Source organism: Podarcis tiliguerta (assembly GCF_965153285.1).
Source record: "Podarcis tiliguerta genome assembly, chromosome: 5".
NCBI lineage: Eukaryota > Metazoa > Chordata > Lepidosauria > Squamata > Lacertidae > Podarcis > Podarcis tiliguerta.
In genome coordinates this window covers 39,431,370-39,446,488 of record NC_139538.1, presented here as the reverse complement: position 1 = coordinate 39,446,488, position 15,119 = coordinate 39,431,370, and the positions used below count along the sequence as shown (strand labels likewise).

Sequence of the window (15,119 nt, the reverse complement as noted above, 5' to 3'; positions counted from 1 at the left end):
CAAACACAGACCTGGATAAGCCAGCAGGAGTATTATCAATGCCTCAGAGTTACTATGCAGAATTTGAGCCTGGTTATTGCCAGGGTGGTCATGGCTATTGCAGAAAGACTCCTCATTTATGTGTGACTCTTGGATAATAGAGAACATTTGTGAATTCACATAAATAAAATGTGAATTCTGGCTTGTATCAATTGATAGCTGAATTTAAACCTCTCAAGCACATTGCGTGCATGAGACACAATATCCAGTGTACAGGGCTATTGATGATACTATTTTAATGCACATTTGACCAACAGACCTATTCTATATATGTTTACTCAGAAGTTAGTTCCACTGGTTTTTAAAGTGGGCCTATTTCCAAGTAGGGCTGGAACAATAGGGTACTCATAATGCAAACCTAAACATCCTAAGGAGTGAGTCCCACTGAACACATTGGGAGTTACTTCTGAGTAAAAATGCTTAGGATTGTCAGAATTACTTCCTGACCCTTTGCTTGTTTAAGTAATCATATGCATGCTCTTGGAAATTGTAATGCATCATGCTTTCCTGAACTCAATGTTATTACAGATGCACACTTGCTCAAAGGCTGCAATCCTAACCCCACTTACCTGGAAGTAAGCCCCAATGAAATCAGTGGCACTTCTCAGCAGATATGGTTAGTTAGGAGTGGGATTTAAATGGAAGAATTGACATCTGGGGGGGGGGGGGGGTTACCAAAAGGCGGCACTTGGCACTTTGTCCTGGATCTTAGGCAAATAGGTGTTTTCGTTTTAAAAAAAAGCTCAACAACTTTTGGGGTGTCCTGGCAACCTATTGTTGCCTTTGACTGCACTTAACTGTCCAGAGGTCCTTTACCTTTTTACCTATTAGTGATTCCTTCCACTCCCATTCAGAGGGAATTGTGAGTTAAACTCCTTAGGGTTATGTTAACAACCTGAATAAGTTTCTGCTCAATGAGGTGCATGCTCACTTGGTTTTTTTTCTCTCTTATCAATGGGTAATGCAGAGAGTGAAATGTGTTTGCCACTTGTCCATTTTTCACCTGGACAGTATGGAAATTGTAGATCAATATTTGACGTCTAATGGGTGCCTTGGCTGCAAAAAGCAGTTGGGTGAGGGCAGGGCTTTCCCTTCTCTGCTGTCACTTTAGCAGCAGTGGTACTGCTCAGTTCCAGTGGCATAGTTAGGGAAGGAGAGAGAAACAATTGGTTAGGGCAATGTTTGGGTCTTGACTGTCACTTGGATGCACCAGGGCCTGTGGTTCACGCAGCTCTGCTTGCTGGCCTAGAATTATTTAGGGGAGAACCCCCTCGCCCGTATGCGCCCTAAGCGAATCGGTTGCAAACTAAGGAAGGTGAGCTTGAAGAAGGCAGGGACCCACAACAAACAGGGACCCTTCCAATGCCACATTCTCCCTCTTGCCATCCTCCTGGCCTACCTGCGGGTTCTGAACGTGGGTCACACTGTTGCATCGAACCCAACATTCCGTTTACGAACCGGCTCCCTGCCAGCTAGGTAGTTTCGAGGAGGGATGGGGGCCGTGAGCACACAACACGCCCCATATTGCAGGACTCCTATAACCCCTGACTATCGGCCATGGCGGCTGCGCTTGAGAGGAGTGCAGTCCGATACCTCGAGGGCTGCTCATTACCCGTCGTGGCTTTAAGCGCCTTTGGGGGGCTGCCCCATTTCCTAGCCTGCAGACTTTGGGAACTCCAGACGCTTCAGCAGGGTTTCAGCTCTGCGTTGCTTCCTGGCCTAGAAACCTGCTTCCCTTGTGAGGAGCACTAAATATATACAATTTAAAAAAAAAAAAATTATGAGGGCGGGCGATCGGGCTTTGTCTGTCGGGTCTGGATTCATTTACTGACAGGATCTTGCTAACAATCGCGGGAACCGTGTAAACCCCACTGGATTCACGCTTCGCAATCCTGAACACACTTGCTGGGGAGTAAGCCGTTCTGAACGTGATGGCATTTACTTCGGAGTAAGGGTGCCCAGGGCAACGCTGGGAGCGGGCGCTTTGAGGCTGCGCGACCCTATCGCTCTCCTCCGCGAAGCAGCTCCAGAGAGAGAACACACCATGTTCAATATAGCCCGACACACTTTTCTTCCTTTCTCTCTCTTTCCTTCAGCACAAGCCGAGGCGGCATCCGGGCCGGCTCTTCCCCCGCCAGAGGGCGTCGCGGGCACCTGCTCAGGCCTCCTCCTTTCCTTTTCCGGCCGGCCAAGCGCTTCGGTTTTCCGGGGCTGGCTGAGGCGATGGCGGCCGGAGGCGCCGATGCTGTGGATGTGGAGGAGGATGCTTCCCAGCTCTTATTTCCCAAGGGTGAGCGGCTGGGCCCTCGGGGGGCGCAGGAGACGCGAGGTGCTCCCGGCCTTGTCCCGGAGGAGACCTCGGCTTGTGAGGGAGCAAAGAGGCAGCAGGAGCCTTGCCTGGAGGGGAGCAACATTCCTCATTCTTGGCTGTAAAAAGCGCTCGTGTATCGCTAGCCTCACTCGCACCATACGTTGAAAGCGACATGGTACCGCTTTAATAATAATAATAATAATAATGGTTCCCCGCCGCCAAATAATTCGGGGAGCTGTGGTTTGTTAAGGGTAATTAGACTGGTTAGGAGACACCCCTATTTCGCCTCACGGAGCTACGGTTTCGGAGTGATTTTAACCAACAGTTCTTCACAGGGAACTCTGGAAATGGTGGCTCTGGATGGGGGAATAAGGGTCTCGACGCCCTTAGAAAAACTACAGCTCCCAGAATTGTTTGCGGGAAGCCCTGTCTGCTTAACGTGGCACCATACTGGTTTTAAATGCACGGTGCGAATGTGCGTTTAATGTGAGTCTTCTCTCCGTTCCTGTTATCCGAGGCAAGTGGTGCAGCAGTTTTGAAGTTGAGCATCTCTGGCCCTTCCCTGGATGGGAGGCTGTTTAGTATTCTGTTGTATGCTACATATACAATTGTTATATAAACTGTAGATAAATATATGGCTCTGTTTCTGGGGTCCATGCCATGCAGTTACTTTGATTGTTGGTTTATAGTTCACACTCTCAGAACAGCTGCCTTGAGCAAGCAACAAAACAGTATGTTTGTTTGTTTGTTTGTTTGTTTGTTTTGTTTGCTTTTTGTCTTTCAAAGCAGCATAGGATGCCTTCTGTGTTCCAAAGCAATCTTTTTTAAGATTCAAGTTTTATATGTGCTAGTACTTTGGAAATATTTTCACATTTACAAGTGTGTTGAAGTATTCTGGAGAAGCATGTGACTGTATTGCACAAATAATTGAGCTGGAGAATGATCTCCTTTTTGTAAATTTGGTAGGATGGGCCAGATAATTATTATTGTTTTTACATCAAGAGGTATAATCTGTGTATAACTGGATCTTAATATGGGGTAGTAGAATAAATGGTACCACTTCAGTCACATGTTTTAATGCTCCCACAGGTACAGCAAAGAGAGGATTCATCTAGAATCTTTCTTTCATATGTTTTCTCAATTGAGTGAGTGGGATTTATGTGTCAGATCATTCAAAAATAGTATTCTTTACCCACCACCTGAAGTGCTACCACCACACCCTGGCTTAAGTGTTACCAGTGTTGGTGTGTTTCTCTGTGCCTTTTGAACTATCAATTTCTTCCTCACCCATCTTTGCATATAGAATTTGAGACTGCCGAAACCCTTCTAAATTCAGAAGTGCACATGCTTCTTGAACATCGGAAACAGCAGAATGAGAGTGCAGAAGATGAGCAGGAGCTCTCAGAAGTATTCATGAAAACCTTGAATTATACTGCTCGCTTCAGCCGCTTCAAAAACCGGGAGACTATTGCTAGTGTCCGCAGGTGAATAATTTTTCAAATAAATTATTATTTTATGTCAAAGCACTCAGATAAACCCTATGTTTCAAAGTTGTTATAGGCAATGGGTTGACACTTGTCCAAGCAGTTTCTTCTTTGCCTTTTGGAACAATAACCATGTAATTCTGTATATTTCCTCAGAAGTAAGTCCCATTGAGTTCAATGGGGCTTACTCAAAGGTATGTGGGAACAGAATTGCTGCCTAAATAGATGTAGAGTTGGCACTTACTTACATTTATTAAAAGCAGTGTGAATTGACAGAAACATTTGGAAATCTAGTGGGTTCCCTCTTGTTGATGGGAATGCCATCCTTCTGAAATCCTAACCAGATTTGTTAAAGAAGCAACTTTCAGTTAAAGTGATCTATCTAGGAATACTAATTTTGGTGGAGTAAATAGTAAGCTACTGTTACTTTTTCTTTGAAGCATGTTACAATATAAAGCCATGTATTTACTTTTAGTATTTTTGTGATACTTTTGTGTGATCTTTTCATAGACTATATATACCAGGCATAGGCAAACCTGGCCCTCCAGATGTTTTGGGCTACAACTCCCATCATCCTTAGCTAACAGGACCAGTGATCAGGAATGACGGGAGTTGTAGTCCCAAAACATCTGGAGGGCCAAGTTTGCCTATGCCTGATAAAAATAAATCCCTAATCCTTTTTGAGTAGCTGTACTGTTTTTTCTGCAACTTCTGTTCTCTTCTGTATTCCATTTTTTACATACATAGTTTATTTTATCTGTTCCTGCAGTTTGTTACTCCAGAAGAAGCTCCATAAATTTGAATTGGCGTGTTTAGCTAATTTATGTCCTGAGACAGCTGAGGAGGCCAAAGCTTTAATTCCCAGGTGAGTCACCCCAGGTGAAAGGATTCACTTCATGTTCCAAAGGGTTTGTAAAGCATGAACAACTAAAAAGTCAGAGTAATGGTTCTACAGTTGGATTTAAGGTTAGCATACCAGCCACTTAACTGGTCAATATATTTTCAATTGACTGCCTATTATTTTGACCATGATCAAGCATCTCTTGAAGCCCTGATGCTTGAAGAAGTGGCCTGCTGCCTATTTAGCTCAACTGTCTTTTAAAAACTCGTTATCTTTTTTAAATAATTGCTGCTACTATGTTTTGTTCTTATTTCTTTTTTAAATGTAATTTATAGCTTTACCTTTGTAGGATAATGCCTAAAAGTACAACCCACATTTGCAGAAATCTTACCTGCCATTGGCTACACTGAGACAATCCTCCGGACCATAATCAAATCAGATATGAGCCCTGTGCTCTTAACACTCCCCCTCACCATGCAACTTAATACATTATTCATAGTTTTTCCCTTTCAGGAAAGCTTGAGCATCAACCCTTAAAAAAAAAGAGAGAGAAACTTAACCATTGCTTGCTCCTGTCTTTCAGCTTAGAGGGTCGATTTGAAGATGAAGAGTTGCAGCAGATTCTTGATGACATTCAGACCAAGCGAAGTTTTCAGTATTAGAAGGAACAACCAGACCCTCCAAACTCTGAACATGGAAAAAGAGAAATCTAAGAATGTTCCATTTGTTTCTATACATCTTTGGACCAGTCCTGACTATCTCTCAATAGAAAAGAGAAGCTGATGTAGGGTGATGACATGCTTTTAAAAAGGGTTTCTTAGCTCTTTGGACTTGTTGAATGTTGAGAGAGTTGGCAAGACTAATGTGGCATGAGCCACAGAACTCTGAAAAGTTTGCCTTGATTAGTTTAATATTTGTTTCCAAACTTTGTCTTCCTCCTGGGAATATACAAAATGTTTATGGGGCAGACAGAATGAACATATGTGGCCCAAGATAGGAGAAACTTTTCCTATTATATTTTGAGAATTGTAATAGTAGAATCAGGATAGATAAATTTGTGTGGTTTTTTGATCAAAAGCCTGAGTTTTTCTTTTCAACAATAATTTTGTACAATTGTTTGTGAATTAAAGTATAGTATTTCTAATGAGGGGTCTGTGATTTGTGAATGTTCTCATTCACTCATTGTTTATACAAGAGTCCTGTTGTCTTGAGGAAATAATCTGCAAGGGGTGGATGAACACAAGGAGCTGAAGGAATTTGTTGGATTATTAAACTGAATATAATATTTTTGCTGTATGTTGGTAAATTGATGTAAAGTTATTTATTGTATACATACGTTGCTATAAACAATAATTGCACATACAATGTTTGTATGTCGGAGAGAGAAAAAAATAATACTTTTGTGTTTTGGGAAGTGTGACCGGAAATGTCAAACTGGGTGAATGAGCTACCATAAGTAGCACTTCTTAGTTTTGTGGTGTGAAAGGAAACTGCTGGCAGAACCATGGGGCTCATAAAGGTAGAAACATGATCCATGCCCTACACTTAGGCTGAAATGCACTAATGCTACAGAAATTGCATGTTACAATACGTCAGTCAGCTGTCATAAATGATAAGATGTCCCTCATCCAGCTGGCAACAGTGACTGAGGAATGAATCGGCTTACTCCATTCCCTCCACCTGCAGAATCACTTCTAATGTTATTTTATTTATTCATTACTTTTATTTATTAACAGCATTTATATGCCACCCAATAACAGTAGCCTACAAGCATTAAAACATTAAAATACAGCAATAAGCTGTTAAAGGTTTGCTGAACTAGTCTCTTTACTCAAACCTGACCAAGTGAATAAAACAGGCGAAAGTCAGGAGTCATAACCTCAGCATTTAGTAAAAAATATCAGTGTGTACAGAAGCAAACAAGTTGAAGCAATCTGATACATCTTGATTAGCTTTTTCTTTCTGCTAGACAGTAATCAATAATCATCACTCACAAGCTGCAGCAGTGGAATGATTACACTGGAAAAGCTTATATATGAAACCACTTGTTTTTGTACCAAAAACCTAGCATTTAATTTGTCAAGGAGTGTCAAGATTGGAGTGTCAAGATTTTTTTAAAAAAGACGTAAAACCTTGTAAAATTCGGTCTGATCTCAATCCACTGAGAATCACATTGAATTCCCCCCCCCCCCCCGTTGAATCTTGCTTGAAAACTACTCATGCAATACCACCAGTCATAACAGCTTCCATAAGCTTTTTGTCTTGTGCTTGAAATATTTAAGGTTGAGGGGGCTGCCCAATTGTTCTGCATAATGATTTGTAAACATAAAATCCTAAACTACTTGGATTCTACCTTTTCCACATCTATTAGTAAAAGTTGGGGGGGGGGGAATAAACCCTCTGGGCTATTCCAATGCAAATATTAAACTAAATTTGGAGAACGTGAGCTACTTTATACCACACTTCTAGTGGCCAGATTCTTTTGCCCTTTTGGAGATGCTTTCTGTTCCCTTAGTTCCCTTTCCAAACTGTGTTGTTACACATTAGTGTGCCAGCTGCAGTGTGTAGGTATGTCCCTATACATTTCATTATTAATTTTATGTATGTTTCCGTATCTCTTATAAGGGGTTAGTTTAACCTCCGGTTTGCTAGTAAAACTGAATTACTGTGTCATGAAATGATTGTATAAAAAGTGTGTCACCAACATGAAAGGTTTGGAAAGCTCTGCATTAGTTCCCAGCCATACCAAGCTGAGGCTTTTAAATTATCTTGTGCAGAAGCTATTACCAACTGACAGAGTAGGAAGCACATCTTTTTATTGCCATGGAAAGCGGGGATTAGTTTTGCTTTGACTGCAATAGAAGACAAACCAAGGGCTGGTGTAGATTTGTGCTCGTTACTGGAGCATATATAAGGGATACAAAGAGACTTAGGATGTGGCAACCTTGCACCACCCTGTCTCACTCCATTGGCAATACACACCAAGTTTCCATGAGCAGTGTGGTCTTGATACTTCACCTCCATTTGCACTGGCTACCTATGGCCCTTTAAGCTGTCTTGCTGTCTACCTTTTTACTTGCTATGGTTAGGATTGGTTCCTTAACCCCCTAGTTTTTATCTGCTGCAGAAAATTGTGCAAATTGGCCTTCCTTCCCATCTTGTATTTTTACATCCCAAACCTATGGAATGATTAGGCTTGCCTAAGTCTACTGACTGCATTAGAGATGGAGATAGAAAACTATTGAGGTAATATCTTGATTTCTTGTGATGACTGAGATAACTCATTAATTCTTCGTAAACTACTTTGTGGGCTTTTTTTTATTGCACCATACAATCCTCTCCTCTTTAAAAACCTCTTTATGTACGTGTAGGGTTTGCTTTCTCTCTTCTCTCTGCAGCCCCAATCTTGGTTTTTCCTGCCAGGAGAACAAGGGAGGGGTGCCTGTGGTCAGGTGTCATTGGGCTCCAACTTCCACCATCCCTGGCCATTGTCCATGCTGGCTGGGGCTGGAACACTCCTTTTCTCACTCCTCTTCTGGACTATAATCAGCACAGAAACAATCCTTCTTAAAGTCAAAGAATCACCACTATTTGGAGACCTTTTTGGAAGTCTAATAAGGGTTTAAACTGCTGCTCCCGCTCCCCGGCCTGTTTTCCATGGTAAGCCCTTCCCGTTCCGCCACAGCAGCCGGAAACCCGTCGGAAGAAGATGTCGTCACTTATTCAGAAGGAGTACGCGCATGCTCAGCGCCTTCGCTCTCCTCCCTCCCTTTGGCTGGTCCCCTCCGCGCGCGCGCGCGCGATGACGTCGTTCATGTGCACCGCCTCCGGTCGCTGGTGGGGAAGATGGCGGATGGTGGCGACGGCTCGTGAGGCAGCAGCTTCCGGGATAGGCGAGCGCTAGGTTTTTGGGCCCCGCGTACGGGGCTCTGTGAGCGGCTGCTTTGTAAGTTTTTCCTCTTTGAGGCGGTGGGGAGACGGGGGTGCGGGAGGGAAGGAACCCCGGCGACCCGGAAGACCGCCGCGGCTTCCGCCATCTTTAGGCCGCGAGAGATGCCGCTGTTACGCTATTGGCGGCGGAGGGGCCTGTGGCTGAAAGCCGGGGCAGGAGGAGGACGTTGTGAGGAGAGCGGGAGAGAGGCCGGCGTGGGGTTAGGAGCGAAAGTTTGAAAAGAGCCGCAAAGTCTCCAGTCGAAGCCCGGTAGGGGAAAGCCGACCATCCTTCTGCCCTGCTGTTTCGGGCGCAATAAGCAATTTCGGCCTCGCCCTAAGATCCACAAGAGTAGCTGAAGAGTGCCTTGGGTGTAGGGTAGCAGCTGTGGGGGGGATCGGCGCTTTGGGACCCTTTCCATTCAGAGCGCACCTCAGCCGCTCACTCGCTAGGTGTCCCTAAGATCAACGCCGCCTTACCAACCTCATCTCCTCGTTTGTAAAGGGTGGTGGTCTGATTATGACAGGCTACCTTACAGGGGTGTTGTAAGGGTCAATCACTTGTAGATGTGTAGGACGCTTTAGGGACCTTCAACGTATGCTAGGTAGATGATAAATACATGCTTCATATAATTATTTGGGAGTGTAACTTCTTGGTGTACAAACATGCAGGGTTTCAAGTAGCATTCGATTTAAGCAAAACAAGTAGCACCTATAACTGTAAGAACAAGGTCAGGCTGTGTTCCCGAGTGCACTATTTGGCAAAAGCTCAATTGAGTACAATGGGACCTAATTTGAATAAGCATGCATAGGATTGCACTTTTGCTGTCAGTTGTTAGTTTAAGAGCCAATAAGATGTATTAACAATGCAAACATATTAAATATATATTTCCATCGTGCAGGAACCTTATGAATATGTTAGGAAAGAATACTACTTTTGCATTTTTTAAATGTTAGAACAGCATATGCACTGAGAAATTCAATGCAAGTTCCAGAAATTCGTTAGGATCAGATTTCTTACCAGTTACACTCTTACGTTGAATAAGTACTTGCTAACTTATTTTATCAAGAAGTCATGATTCCACAATTTTCAAAAATACTCATTGTGTGAGTAGGGCCAGTGTGTGAGTAGGATCATGCTCAGACAACATTCCTGTCATGTACTACTTGACATACATGCGTTTGTTATAAAAGTGTGTATATAAACATTTGTTATAAAGCCTGTAGCTTTCTAGTTTCTAATATACTCAGTATTAAAGTAAATTTCACATGTTCTCAGAACGCAGGTGTCTACTTTAGAATTAACTGAAACTTAATACTACAGAAGGTTTCAGTTGTGTGAAATGTTTCAGTGGTGCAGGAAGGTAGGGTGTAAGTTTACTTTAAAACTTACATCCTACCTTCCTGCACCACTGAAACATTTCACACAACAGTGTTTGAGACAAACATTACATTTTTGCTGGTAAGCCATAGTTTTGTTCATCTTAAAGTAGAATATTAATAAACCAATGAAATGCTGAAGATTTCATTTCTAATGCTTATTAACCATACATAGCTTACACTTCAAAGGGAATAGTTTAATCTGTTAGTTGAAATAGTAGCTAACATCTCAAATATGTAAATATGATACCCTTTGAAATAGTCATGTATTAAATTCCATGTTACATAATTCTGCAAAAGGAATTAGTTTGACTTCTTAATTTTGAGCTTTTATTTTTATTCCTGAAATTTGGATATAAAGCTAATTTGTATTAATTGCATGAACAGTTTTCAATTGCTCTGCAAACAAATCGAATGGGAAGTGGAATTCCCAGAGAATGCATAGTTGGTACACTTATTGAGCAATCCTAACTAGGCCTATATGCAAGGATTTCCAGGAAACAGACACTCTGATGTATATATTATGTAAGTTGAATTGCACCCTAACTGCTGCTGGCTAGGGTGGCACAGCCAAAGTTTGGGTGTCCAGTATAAACCTTCATTTTCTGACCTTTCCCTACCTCTAGTAATTACAGTTGCATTTTTGGTGGTATAAATTAAAGCAAATTCTGTGCGTGGGACAAATGAATGAATGAAATTAGGACACCATGTAACTTTTTTTATCTCTCTGTTCAAGACATCCATCCCCACCCTTAACATACACTATTTTGTCCTTTAATTCTGGTAGCTTAGTTTGCCTCAATAGGGCTCTCCCTTTGCCAGAGTTAGTAGATACGCCAGGGTAAGTAATGTGCACTGGCCAAAGTGTGCAGTCAGCAAGTGGAGAGTTATGTCTCATCCCAATCTCTCCCACCTGGTGTATCTGGGGGTTAGGATTGCACATTTAAATCTAGACATGTTGAAATATTCACTTTGTCAAACAAGCTATGATGAATACCGTCACATTGCATGCTCTCTTTAGTTATCCATATGTTAAAAAAAAAAGCAGGAGTATCAATACTATCCACTTGAATCAAACTTGCTCTATATATATATTTTTAAAATTACAAGTCTGCTGCTCATTATGTTATGCCTTTACTTTACTGAAATAGTCTAACAATGCCGGGCTAGACCCAGTAATGACTTTCTGCTCACAGGCTTGCTTTCTATGAATGGAAGGAATTTTGGTCCAACAGAGACTTTCATAATGGGAGAGGTGATTTTTGATAGTTCTCCTTTCCTGCCTGTAGTGCCCTCCCAACTGTTCAGAGGGATCTGCAACCCTCTTGAATATATTTGAATGGGGAATTGGCAAAAAGTTCTTCCCCACCCCTTCTTCAGTCAGTGGATGATAGGAGCATCCTTCCTGTGGCCATAACTGGATCTAACCTGCTTGTTTACCTCACAGACAGTTTCTCTCTACTTTATGGAGGAAAAAATCATGCATCTATTTCCTCTAATAATAATAATAATATTCACAGAATATCTGAAAACATAATAAAAGCAACAACATCAAAAAAAAAAACCCTGATACAGGAGTGCTTTCAGATGTCTTCTAAAAGTTGTGTAAGTCTTAAAAAAAAGAATACTGTTTATTTAAGTTGTGTAATTATTTATCTCCTTGACATCTGAAGAGAGGGCATTCCACCGGGAGGGTGCCACTACCGAGAAGGCCCTTTGCCTGGTTCCCTGTAACTTCGCTTCTCACAGTGAGGGAACTAGGAGAAGACCCTCAAAGGAGGACCTCAGTGTCCAGACTAAGGGATGGGGGTAGAGATGCTCCTTCAGGTAATACTGGGTCGAGGCCATTTAGGTTGCCACATGCTCTGTTACTGAGAACTTTGTCAGTTGGAGTGCTGTTGTTCCTGACTGATACTTTCAAAATGTCTTCTGTTTGGAAGACCCTTACCAATGGCTCACTCCACTCTTCACCCCATCCTGCATCAGAATGCAGAAGTTGAGGGTGATTCAGGGTGTATCATTGTTTGGTCTGGAAGATGCCTAACTTTTTTCTCTATTTTTTGTCGTGGTCTTGTGGGTCACCTCAGGGCACACTGGGGATCAGAGTCATTGTTTATTTTAAATAGAATTACTTGAAGATTCAATTAATTGCAGAATGATTTTATTATAATAAGTACATTATCTGTAAGACTATAATCTTAGCATAAAAAATTAGAAAGGCCCAACTAATCAGATGAGGAATCAAATCTAGCAGACGCATATTACAATTTTGAAATTTGTCTCACTGTTTCACCATTCCCCTGAAAATGAGATTTGGTGTGACTTCTTAATTAGTTGTCTTCAACAGTGTATTGAGACACTGTGGGGTGAGATGATTGTTGGACTAGGTTTGAGAAGATCCAGGTTCAAATCCCTGCTAAGCCATAAAGCATTTTAAACCAGTCAGTATAACTGAAGACCAATCTACCTCACAGAGTTGTTGTGAGGATAACATAAAACTGTAGAAACCATCTGCCTTGCCTTGAGATTCTTGGAGGAAAAGTTGGATATAGATTTAGTGAATAATATAGTTGTTGTGTGGGACCCGGGTGGCGCTGTGGGTAAAAGCCTCAGTGCCTAGGGCTTGCTGATCGAAAGGTCGGCGGTTCAAATCCCCACGGCGGGGTGCGCTCCCGTCGTTCGGTCCCACCGCCTGCCAACCTAGCAGTTCGAAAGCACCCCCAGGTGCAAGTAGATAAATAGGGACCGCTTACTGGCGGGAAGGTAAACGGCGTTTCCGTGTGCTGCGCTGGCTTGCCAGATGCAGCTTTGTCACGCTGGCCACGTGACCCAGAAGTGTCTCCGGACAGCGCTGGCCCTCGGCCTCTTAAGTGAGATGGGCGCACAACCCTAGAGTCTGTCAAGACTGGCCCGTACAGGCAGGGGTACCTTTACCTTTATAGTTGTTGTGTGGAATAGGCAAAATGTAATTGGGTCACAGTAGCTAGCCATGTAAATCAGTATGCCCATCTGTAGTTTGTCTTGGACATGTAGTAATTGATATTTATATTATGTTCCAGGATCTAAAGATTTCAAATAAAAACACATTACAACAAATTTATCTGAATGGAACCAGTTACTTGAATTATGGCTTTGCAGAAAAGCTGGCTTTCTAGCAGTCTTCAAGGAGCCTGCTCCAGAGTAAGAAAGAAGCCCTGGGAGTTGCAGTCTGTAGAGATTTAAAACCAGTTTTGCTTCTAATTGTAAACAGTTAGTGTCTGGGGGAAATGCCTGGCTTTCTGAAGTTAGATGGGATTCATTATCTTCCACCTCGTTCTACAAATATTTTGGAGAGCTTCATAATTAAGTTACCTTTTGCACCCTGGAGAGGTTATAGGAGGGCACGTACATTGTTCCTAAGACATGCAGGGTTTATAATAAGAAAACGACAAAAAATTCAAATTGTCTGCAGAACAGTTCATTGAAGAATAAAATGGGATATTTCACGTTGGACATTTGTCTGCATAAAATTCAGGTCTATTTCTATTTAAAGAAAGTGATTGCACATGAAGAATAAATATTAATATGCAAGAATCCTGACTAGCAGCACAACCCTAATCATACCTATTCAGAAGTAAGTCCTATTGAATTTAAAGGGATTTACTCTCAGGTAAGTAGGGTTAAGATTGCAGCCTAAGCAACAAGTGCTAGGATTTAGAAATATGTTGAACTTGCTCAGGTGCAGATACCAGGTGTGTTAAACTATGCCATGTACACTTAACGTCAGATTTCAGTGGTACAACATCCCACGCTTAACCCCTAAAATGGGACTTCTCTCAAGCAGGAAATGTGAAACATAGTATTCATTGGTGGACTAGCTTATGTGCAATCAAATTACTGATTAATCTGTTGCAGAGAATCTGTTCGAATCTGCAATCTTTTTACTAGTAATATTCATTATAATCCATCAATATTCATTTATAGCAGGATGCTAAAACCATGGCTTGTATAAGTGTCCAGAAGCAAATTAGTGTCCTAAGTCCATTGTTCATAGTCTTTATAAACTATTTGGACAAAGGAATGGAGAGGATTCTCATCAAATTTGCAGATGACACCAAACTGGGAAGCATAGCTAATGCCACAGAAGACAGAATCAGGATTCAGGATCACCTTATCAAATTGGAGAACTGGGCCCAGACTAACAGAATGAAATTCACTAGGGACCAATGTAAGGTTCTAAAGTTAGGTAGGAATAATCAGATAACACAAATATCAGATGGACACATGGCTTACCAGTAGCACATGTGAAAAGGATCTAGGGGTCTTAGTAGACAACAAGCTTAACATGTGTCAATAGTGTGATGCAGCAGAAAAAAGCAAATGCTATTCTAGGCTTACCAACAGAAGTATAATGTCCAGGACAAGGGAAGTAATAGATCAGTCTATTCTGGCTTGGTCAGACCACACCTGGAATACTGTGTCCAGTTCTGGGCACCAAAAGAATCCGTTCCGCGAGTCTTTTCGTCTTGCGGTTTTTTCGTCTTGCGAAGCAAGCCCATTAGCGGATTAGCGCTATTAGCGCTATTGGCCGTTTAAGGGCTATTAACGCCTATTAAAGGCTTAAGGGATTAGCGGTTTAGCTGCTAAAATGCTTTTAGCAGCTTAGCGCTTCAGAAAAAGGGGTTTTTTAGCGAAAAAAACCCTCAAAAATTTTCGGCAATTTTCGTCTTGCGAAGCAAGCCCATAGGGAAATTCGTCTTGCGAAGCGCCTCTGAAAACGGAAAACCCTTTCGTCTTGCGGGTTTTCCGTCTTGCGAGGCATTCGTCTTGCGGGGCACCACTGTACTTATTTCTGGTTCCCAAAGATCCAACAAAGCATCTTAAAAGGAAAATATACTGTGCTATATTTGTTTCATTCCGGAGCCCCATTCGCATCCTGAAGTGAACGCAATCTGTGACTGCGCGTGTGCGGGTCGCGATTCGCCGCTTCCGTGCATGCGTGTGACGTCATTTTGACCGTCTGTGCACGCACGAGCGCCGAAACCCGGAAGTAACGTGTTCCGTTACTTCTGGGTCACCGCGGAGCGCAACCTGAAAGCGCTCAACCTGAAACAACCCACGGTATGACTGTATGCAACCTTCACACAGGTGTTTT

The 15,119-nt window shown here is 42.3% G+C and overlaps 2 protein-coding genes and 1 long non-coding RNA gene across 5 annotated transcripts in view; 2 read left to right on the top strand and 1 right to left on the bottom strand.

Moving 5' to 3' along the window:
• Window positions 1–1,836: 1,836 nt before the first annotated feature.
• POLR2D (RNA polymerase II subunit D) lies at window positions 1,837–5,819 on the top strand. The gene is made up of 4 exons (XM_083443424.1): window positions 1,837–2,329; window positions 3,654–3,834; window positions 4,604–4,699; window positions 5,259–5,819. The coding sequence occupies exons 1-4, from the start codon at window positions 2,263–2,265 to the stop codon at window positions 5,335–5,337; spliced, it is 423 nt and encodes a 140-aa protein (XP_083299550.1). The 5' UTR covers window positions 1,837–2,262; the 3' UTR covers window positions 5,338–5,819.
• Window positions 5,820–6,959: 1,140 nt separating this feature from the next.
• LOC310678914 lies at window positions 6,960–11,549 on the bottom strand. Its single transcript, XR_014512029.1, has 2 exons — window positions 10,019–11,549; window positions 6,960–9,910 (listed from the first exon to the last, which is right to left on the bottom strand). It is a non-coding gene; the product is annotated as an uncharacterized lncRNA (long non-coding RNA).
• WDR33 (WD repeat domain 33) overlaps window positions 8,430–15,119 on the top strand; it is a 54,605-nt gene continuing 47,915 nt past the window's right edge. For 2 of the 3 annotated variants that reach the window (XR_014511983.1, XM_083443184.1), the window contains exon 1: window positions 8,464–8,621. The gene's annotated coding sequence lies outside the window, so the exon portion shown is untranslated. Of the gene's footprint in view, window positions 8,622–15,119 lie in introns of all 3 variants that reach the window. The other variant, XM_083443185.1, reaches the window with a different exon arrangement.